Source organism: Corvus brachyrhynchos, unplaced genomic scaffold (genome assembly GCF_000691975.1).
Source record: "Corvus brachyrhynchos isolate BGI_N302 unplaced genomic scaffold, ASM69197v1 scaffold307, whole genome shotgun sequence".
In the NCBI taxonomy this organism is placed as follows: domain Eukaryota; kingdom Metazoa; phylum Chordata; class Aves; order Passeriformes; family Corvidae; genus Corvus; species Corvus brachyrhynchos.
In genome coordinates, this window is record NW_008239288.1 from 2,038,483 (window position 1) to 2,048,474 (window position 9,992).

The 9,992-nt window shown below is 39.9% G+C and overlaps 1 protein-coding gene across 1 annotated transcript in view; it reads right to left on the reverse strand.

The window, feature by feature from the left end:
- PROSER2 (proline and serine rich 2) overlaps nt 1-9,511 on the reverse strand; it is a 15,083-nt gene extending 5,572 nt beyond the window's left edge. The window contains exon 1 of the mRNA XM_008638379.2: nt 9,276-9,511. Coding sequence (XP_008636601.2) covers nt 9,276-9,455 — 180 coding nt within the window. The 5' untranslated portion in view covers nt 9,456-9,511. The remainder of the gene's footprint in view (nt 1-9,275) is intronic.
- Nucleotides 9,512-9,992: the final 481 nt, after the last annotated feature.

Here is a 9,992-nt window from a genome sequence, read left to right on the forward strand (position 1 = left end):
CTTGGCTTATCCAGTCTTCATTTTCTCTGAGTCACTGCTCTTGATTAACTCGATTAACACATTATCACTATGAGAATGCTGGGCAGTAATGCATTAGCTCTTTTCCCGACACCCTGGGAAACACTCACTTTTCCAGAAGCTTGGAGATGACAAAGAATGATTAAGAAAGGTACTGCATTAAGACAATGGACACAGGAAAGACATTTCCCAAGAGAACTGTGTAAGGTCTGGAATGTAAGTATATATTGTTGAAAAGCAAGAGAGGTTTTCCCTTTTCTGGATTGAATTTCTCCCCTGCCAAGCATATACTGGAAACTTCGCTGTCAGTAACTTAACAAAAAGCACCAAGGACACCTCATTGTATGTGCAGACAGGGTAAAAAGGCTACTTCTCAGTGGAGGGCTGGGAGAATTTAGGTAAATACATAAAGGTATGCAGTCCAAATATTCAAGAGGTAGCCACGTTCTTGCTAGGGCAGCACGACTTGCTTCAAACTCATTGTGCCTGTTCAGATCATCTTACATTAGATTAGACTAAAAAAACCTTCGCACAGCTTTACCTGTTTACTCCTTGCACAAACAAAGCTTTTATCCCCATTCTCAGCATTAAAAATAAGAACAACACAGCTCTGTAGGAAAGTAATGCCTATAGATTAAGAAATATAACGTGCTGCATTGTACACAGTGGCAACTGGTCTCCAAGCACCTAGAACACTACAGATCAGAAAAGAAAAGTTTTGGGGCTCTTAACTGCCTTCTCCTGTGTGGCCAATAGAACATTTGGTGGGTGGGAAAGATGTACAGAGGTGTGGTTATTTCTAACTTAATCTTACTATCCACAGTGTACTGTCAGAATAAGTAACTTATTCCAGCTTGTAGAAAAACTGCTACAAAGGCTGAAATTTGGATGCCATTTGCCACTGCCTCTTTAAAAGATGAACTTCAAAGGCTGACGTATTCCACAGCTCGCACCCACCACATGTCAGTTTTCAAAGGCCAAGGAAAGTTTTACAGCTGCACTTGAAAAGCAAGAGACAGACAAGCCTTCCTTTTTTGTTTTTTGGTTGTTTTTTTTTTCCTTAATGGATGTTGCAATCTCCTTCCTTCCCCACCCAAATACTCATAGGGCTGCTATGTGTAGTAGGCGAGAGAATGACAGGAAAGGAGCCCTTGTTAGGTAGCCCTGAGCTGGAACTGAACAAGACTCCAAGAACCTTTTGTAGAGGGTGAGCTCACTGCAAGAGCCAGACTTACACAGGCAAAGGAAAAGAAGAGGGGGTGGTGTTTAAGAAGTGCATAGTGGCAACAAATCCAGAGTGTGGTACAGGAATTACTGCACCACACTGTGCACCTAAAAAAACTGCTCCCACCTGAGCTTAACTTGTTTAATCAAGAGCAGAGCAAAGAATAAAGCAAGGAAGCAAAGACTTCCAGAAGCACTTCCTTCCATCCTTTTCTGTGCTGTAAGACTGAGCATTTTTCCATGCCAGGTAAGATCTGCAGGAGAGCTTTGCCTGATTTAACCATCCCTCATGGATCTTGCTGAAATGAGCAGTGTCCCTTTAGGTGAAGAATCCAAATTGAGTAATCATCCCTTTGTAAACACATTTGTTATAAATGGCATACCAAGATGTGAAAGGCCAACCTCATCTCTGTTAGTACTTCGATCTGTTTCCTTGTGCAGTTTCCCTTCACGATGATCAATGTCACATTTCATCAGGGAAAAAAAACAAACAAACAAACCCCAAAACCAACATCACTGGAGAACAGGCAGTGTTAGGTCAGGGCACTGTACTGAGATGCAAGGCATCCAGTCTGGATAGAAACTCCCTCAGGCAAGGCATGTTTCAGTTTGCCAGCCAAGGAAACAATCCCATTTTAGACACACAATCACAGTGGAAAAAAAACCTACTCAGGCTGGTCAAACCAAAGGAGCTCAGAGATGTGAAGCAAGCAGTGACTTGCTTTATTCCCACCTGTATTACTTGTATTATAGTAAAGCCTTCAGAAAGATGGGAGGAACTTTTGTAACTTAACAGGTACCAGTTTTAGCTAAGTTACCAAGTCTATTTGCAATTAATTCATTTGCCATATATTCCAAGTACTGGAACAGCTCATATTCTTTCCAGGCTGGTTTTCCAGGCTTCCTTTCTTCTTGATGAATCTGTGTTTTTTAATAGTCAAAGAAAAGTCTTTTCAGCTACTTGAGTTACTCACCTCAAAGTTTCCATCTATTCCCTACTCTTGATACACAAACACACCTCCCTAAACTAAATCTCACATACACCTAACACTGCAAACGTTAAAACTACTGTTTTACTTACTAAAAAGACAGTCTGAATTTGAAACTTGGTAACTGTGCCTCAGCTTAAAATTACATTAAATTAGGAGGATTAAAAAGACTGTTTGGACAGAAGAAATTTGGGATGCAAACAGCTGAAATAGCTGAGTATGCTCAGCTGGCATTAATATTTTAGATCTCTGTGCAGCCAAACATTTCCTGCTTACGCCAAACAGGAAGGAGTCTGTTATAACAGTGTTTGGTATAAAAGAGGAAAAAAAAAAGAAGAGAAAGAAAAGAAGAATACAATCTGTTTCACAGAAAAGATTCCTTGATTCCTTTCCTACCTGTTTAAAACAATGACTTAATATCCAGAGGCCCACAATTTTTCATATACATCTTAAGAAATTCTGAACATCACATCCAGGTCTAAAATCCTAAGACCAGCACAGCTTTGACAGAAACAGACCAGCACAGGAAATCCCAAGACATCTGCAGTGCTTAAAAAAAACCAAAACCAAACAACCTTCTAAAAACTGCTAAGGAACCAAACCTCAATTAGCAAAACACCAGGAGAATGCCAGATTCAACTGATTTATCAATCACTTGACAGTGACAAAGAATTAATAGGCACAATTCCATGAGAGAGAAGTGACTGGATGCTTCTCAAATGAAGGGAGCAAACTATTCCAATATGAAGTACAAAGGCCAGTGTAGCACCACTTGGGCCACAGTCTGTTAATAACAAGGCAGTTTTACTTGTTAGAAGGGGTGAAAAGGAAAGCCCTACATGCAGGAACTGTATCAGAACAGGCATAAAAGCTTTAGCACAGAAGAAGTCAAGTACCTCTGACAAGATTTACAGAAAAGGGAGACAGAATGGATTGTACTGCTGTGTTACTGAAGCTGAAAGCAAGTGAATTACAGCTGAGAACAGGAACTACTACACAGGAGCAGACCAAAAAGCCCATTTAGCTCAGTAGCCCTCAGCAACTATGAACACACAGGACAAGGGAGAGAGGTTGGTGGGGGTGTTGCTGTATACTGGATGGATATATCTTTTTCTCCCCTAAATCCTTCCAGTTCCCAGCAATACATGTCTTAAGGACTTCCCAGATGCATCTGCATCTTCATATTTAACAGCCCTTAATGAGCTTTTCTAGCATGAATTCATCTTATTGTTTGAGCCATGGAAATGACTGGCATTCACAGCATTCTGTGGCAGGGAGTTCCAGAGTGTAATTGTGTGCTGTGTCAAAAAGTGCTTCCTCTACAACCCACTATCTGATGGTTTTGATAATACCATTTCATTTGGTGAAGAAGACTATAATATTGAGTGTTGTTTTCTTCAGTTCACGAGCATAATTGTACCCGTGTGCTTCATAATAGGTAGCAAAGCATATAATCAATAGATCCTAAGTGATGAAACAAATTATCTACAAGTACTTAAAAGATAAACTAGATGAGCTAAAGTCATAAACTGACTAAATTACTCCTAACCTACTTTTAAAGAAAGCAAGCTGAGTATCTACTTAAACCCCAAAGACATCTCTTTGATAAACAAAATAAGGCTGATCAGCTCATAGACATTAAAGGGAAAAAGAAATTGTGTTAGAACAACATTGAGAAAATTGAGGATACATTTCAGGCGAAAGACACTAAATAGTTTCCATAAAAAAATCAAGTAATTTCACACCAAGCTAATTTCTCATGAGAGGGTTGTTGACTTGACCAATAGGTACAAACACAAAATGTCACATACCTTGATTTGAAGCCTTTATGATGTGGCCCCCAAAAATGCACTCACAGATGAACTAAAAAATGATGCTGAGATGAAGTTACTGCAAGGTACCTGCACGATCTGTGGCTCCGTCAGTTTAAGTGCCATAAAGAGGGAAAAAATCTGCTATTCAGGGATGCAGATCTCATTCTGGGATATATTAACCAGGGTGATGACATGACAGCACATCCTCATTCGGAACACAGAGTTCAGAGTCAGTTGCTGAACTTTGGAAAGGATGCAGCCAAGCTGGACAGGGTCCAGAACAACGCATGGAATGCTGCGAGTTTAGCTGCACAGGAAGGCTCAAATAATGGAGCATATTATATTTAAAACAGGAGAGAATGAAAGGGTGGTGGGCAGATGCAGCCCTGTGTGTATTTTAATTTATAAGAAGTTAACCACCCATATAATCACAACAAATCTTCTCTACATGCACTGAAGGTGAGACAGAAGTTGGCTTTCACATTACAGAAACTCTAATACAAGTATTCTGTGAAAAGTAATGGAGTACACAAAAAAAAAAAACCACTCTGGAAGTTCAGGAATGCTTATCAGTGTGGTTTAAAGAGCAGACTTGCCCACCTGCTAGAATAATCTATCCACCAGATCCTGCTTTGATGCAGAATGATGCAGTTTGTGCATAGAGCCCAAACTGCCTTCAGGATCCATATTCTCACTAGCACATTTTACAACAAGATCATTCCTTTCTAGAAGTCAGGCTCTTATTTTTCCAAGGCATACGCTTCCAGGTCATACTAACATCAGTTTAAAGCAGATGAAGCATAGCAGAGCTCTCTCCACACCCTGTATGGAATGGCTTCCACCTGCCCCAAGGCAGCTCTATCCATACAAAGCAAACAGTTAAAAATTCTTCTCATTTTTTTGTGTATTGTTATTTGGCAAAGTCCTTGGACAGAGTGAAAGGTCTTGTAGTACAGTAAAGTCTGTGGAGTATCAGTGTCAAGGGGGAAAAACACATTAATTTTATGAAAGGAGTCTTTCTCAGGACTTTCCCTTGAATGTACCTGAAATGCAACTCGGCATCACAAGACTCATTCAAACTGTGAGGAAAAAAGGTGGCAGTGGGCTAACAGACATATGATCTGTCCTTTTCCAGAACCCCTAAATCTACACTGGATTCCCAGTGGATTCTCGTCAGAGAGGTTGGGGTAAAGAGACACTAGCATGGTGCACTTAGAATGCCAGATCTATTGCATCTGAATTATCTGTACTGATGCAAAAGGGATAAGGATCATAATAATGATTTGTTAGGCTACGAGAGACACCATAACTACAAAACAACCAGGTCACCCCTGAGTTAAATGGCTGAGTGTGTGAAACAAAACACTGAGCCACCTCAGACTACTCACAGCATACTTGCTCCTCATGTCTATGTAACCAATATTCAGAATGTCACCTGTACTATACAAGGGATCCAGGAGTGACAAATTATCTTCAGTGACTGGCTATCAAGTCTTGTTAGAGACAGAGAGAAAGCCTGTTTGAAAAAATAACAAATCAGAACTAGCAAAATCTCTTTTTTAGAGTCATGGCCTCTCCCAGTTTAAGCCATCTGATTAGTGTTCAAATGAAATAGTGACTTGAACAAATTCTGGAGGTCACCACTGCCCCAAAGAGAGTGGTGGTGAACTGTGGTATTAACCAAGGATCTGTCTGATCCAAAGGCAAAAAATGAAATAAAAAACACAGTGTGATCCACCAAGAATAACAAGAACTCACTATCCCTCAAAGCTATCACTCAGTGAGACATGTTCAGATACAGATGGTAAAGTACTGAAGTTATAGCAACAGATCCAAGGCACTGACATAGCTTATTATCAGTGCAGTTCCAATTAGCACAGCTCACTTCAGGTACAACCAGCACCTCTGCCATGGTTTTCATAGGTAGCACGATTGTCCTAGCACATTATTCACACACAGAAACTAAAGAAGTTACTCATGGCTGAGAATAGATACCCAGTCCAATTACCAGAGAGAAGCACTGAAAGAAGGATTGGCTTTAAGAAGCTGGTCTGTGCCTATTCAGTCAGTGGAACAAGACAAATTGCTTCAAAAAATCCCCCAAGACCTAGTTTTATCTTTGAATTAAGTGTCTTTAAATTGCTGCAACTGTATTTCATGGCAAGTTAATTCTTATACCACATGTCAGGGAGTGTCATTCCAGACTGGGTTTTGGAAGCTAGAATTGCCAAGAACAGAGTGTTTTTGTTTGCCCTCACCCTTGGGTTAGTGCAACTGATTCCATGCATCGAGAAAATACACTTTTCTCAAGTAGATGTATGGATACCTCTCTTTAACAAAGAAACCAAAATATATGTGCAAATTCATGTCCTCATATGTAACAGTTTTTAAGGTTACAAACATTCGTGTGACATGAAGATATCAAGGCATACATTCCTCCCATCTCAACTCAGCCTGCTGTGATAGATTTGGCAGCATAAATCCAGACCTAAATATCTATCATTTCTATGAAAATTCTCCTAAAAATCAAGGCAGCACCTTGCTTTCCATAAAAAAAAAAAAAAAAAAAAAAAAAAAAAAAAAAAAATCTGTCTTGAAGGCCTATAGTTGTCAAAGATTAACTGAAAGCACCCTTGTCTAGGTAAGAGAAGCTGAGGAATCTGGCAAAACTAAACTGAAGTGACAACAGCTGACTGGGAAGGGGCCCACATACAGAATTTTAAGACTTTTTTAGCACATGGCAATTAATGTCCATCTCCTAGTCATTCCTAAACTGACAACCAGTTCCCCAGCAAGTGATGCCAGCACAGACACACAGGATGCAGGACCAGCCAGAAGTCAGCCAAACCAGCTGTGAGCAGTCAGCGAAGGCTGAAGCCAATCCAAGTATTTGTCCCTATTATCACAACCCTGGTTTTGTTTGAATTCCACAGATGCAATACAAAGGTTATATTTAGTGACTAATGCAGTTTGACACTGAGAAACTTAAGAGCCTGGTTTTTTTACAATCAGATAGGAAGAAACCTGCAGCAGTACAGGCCTGTCATAAGAAGCACTGTTACACTTCTTTAGTTTGCAAGGCTATTACAAAAACCCAAAATAATCAAAGCCAACCCTGACCGTCCTTGCCATGTCTCTAGGTGAACAGACCCAGGAAAGGGCAAAATGAAGAGGCAGTTAAGTCTTTAGTTGCTTCTGTTTTGGGGCTGTGAAGATGCAGTGTGCCTGAAAATAGATCCCCTCCTTTCTCAGAATTGGTGTAATAAGAAATTCTTTGTCTAAACAAAGTTGCCTATTCATTTCTTCTCATTAGGCCATCAAAGCTTCTGCATCTCCTGAACTTTTCTAATAGAACTACTGAAGCCAGAAGATGATATATACATATTATATATATAATATTTCTATATATATTATATATATTATATATATTAGGCAGAATTTCCTTCATGTTCAGTTTAACACAGACCCCTTCTCAAATTCAGAAACTGAAATTATGCCTGTATTGAGAAGAGTTTATATTGTCCAACCCTTTACTCCACACATGTGAGCTGTCAGCCTTATTGGACATGCCACCTACTACACTGCTGGAAGAAAAATCATGAAAGGGGATCTGTGGCATCACAGTTAAAACTCGTTGGTACACACTTCACTGTGTTCATGCACAAACTCTAACAAGAGAAATGAAAGGCTCTGTGAACTGCTAATTCACAGGTCTGGTGGGAATTGCCTAAGCCTGCAGCCAAATCTATAAATTACTGCATGACAGAGTAGGAAGGGATTCCAATTCTAGCTGATGCATCATCATATGGGTTATCACATGGCAGGATCTAGTTTTCATTTTCTGACACAGCAGACCCAGGATAAGACTGTACAAACAGACTGATTTACACATTGCTTTGTTATTCAATACTGGTTTTTCCAAATGTCTAGTCTCATGCCTGCTACTGCAGATAAGAATAAAACCCAAGGGGGAACATGATTGACTACTACTGTGATAACCTGGGAAACTAGTGGTAATGAGCAAAATTAACTTGCAATTCTGTTTAAAATTAAGTTGTAATTCTCTAGAAGTACTACTTCCACTGTAATTCTCTAAAATTCAAGCAGCTTTCATAAAATAAACAATATACACTAACTTCCTCAGTCCAAATGGTGTATTTAACCTCCTCCTGATCCTTCACAACTTTTTTCTAGAACAGATCGGAAACAGTTAAGGAACTGAATTCCATAATACTTGTTTTGTGTTTTAACTAGCAACACAAGCTGAAGGATACAGCGTCATATTAACAGTAAGTATTTTCAGTAGAAACAACAAAAAAAGGGAACAGCTTTAGAATTGCCTCCAGGTGTCAGAAAGCTCAGAAAGTAGCACAAAAGCATGAGTGTGTCTGAGGTATACAGGTAAATACAGGTTTTGCCACTTACTCTTCCACAGAAAACTACCACATTAAAAAGGAAACTATCAGGGAGGGCAGAAGGAAAGAGACAGAAAGCCTAATTCTATGTCTAAGGCAAGACAGAGATTTAGATTTCCACTTAGGGCAAGCATGTTTACCAGAGTGTTCTTTCCTCCATTAAAAATGGATGCTTTTCAAATGGTCGTGATGATAAAAAAAATATGGAAGGAACCATACCTGCTTTCTAGGCTTAGTCTGTCACAGTACAAAGTGTACTGTTGAGTTCACTGCCTGATTCACCCTGCTAATTGGGAAAAACACAGAAGTGCATCCTACTCCCTCAGTTACTCACTCACGATTTAAATGGCCACACACTCATACTCACTAATGCGAGGATGGCTTTGTTTATGGTGACATATTTGTTACTCATCTAATTAAGGTAGAATAAGCTGAGACCTTTATTCAGGAGTGTCAACAAAGAGATTAAGCAAAAAGCAGCATGTAGAACAACCACTATCCTTAAATTCCTTCATGAGCTATTTAAAAAAGCAAGGGCAGAGCAGCCCTTACTGCCATTCCCGGCTCTCTGGGAGGAAGGGCTGGAGAGTAGCACTCTCCAAGCTCTCAGAGACAATCAGACCAGAATAACAAGCTGTTGTACCAAAGCTCAGAAGTTATTTCTGGCCTTTGAGTTTAACAACTGAGACAACACCAGCAACCACTTAGGATTAGAAATGGCAAAAATCAATCTTAATAAAACAAAAATTGCGTGATGTGGACAGAGCTATTAATGTAATCTGTATCACTAAGCACAAGGCTCATTAAACACTTACCAAGGCAAGATTTCTGCACCTAGCTTGGCTGCCACGATTCTCCACACTGCCAGCCCTCTCCATGCTCCCATGCATGTGCTCTGGAGAGATTTCAGATGCCATTTCAGGAGAATCTGCCAGGAGATTCCTAGGCATCACACTTTCTTGACTGATTGATCCCGATGCAGCACAGAATGCCATCAGTGTGTTACGTGGGGCTGCTTGCTTTCTTCATGACTGGAAACAGAGAACAACGTGGTCTGGTTAGATCTGCTTGTTAAAACACTTGAAAAGGAATTGAAAATAAGTGGCAAAAAAAGATCCCACACAAGTTAATAAAAGGCATATCTTTATGCCCTGGAACACATCTACCACTTTATGGGCACCTTTTAAAAAACTGGTTTTATTCAAAAAGATGACTAAAAATCCAACACAGAAAGGTTCTGTACCCCATCTCTCATGCTTCTAAACCAGATGTCTATGGTCAGTTAGAAGCAAGGACCCTGCATAAATCCTCGTCCTACAAATTCAGTTTGTGTTTTCCATTATGACACATCATTAACAGTAATAAAATCCCACTGGCTGAGATACCAACTGGCCCAGCTCAAGTACCTTTATTTGGTTTTAAACAAGAATTCTATTTATGGGATCACATGAGGGAAACAGAACCCTGTTCATTTCCTAACACTGCTGCAGTTAACTTGTGTTACTGAAGCAGCTCTATGCCGCCTGCTTCTG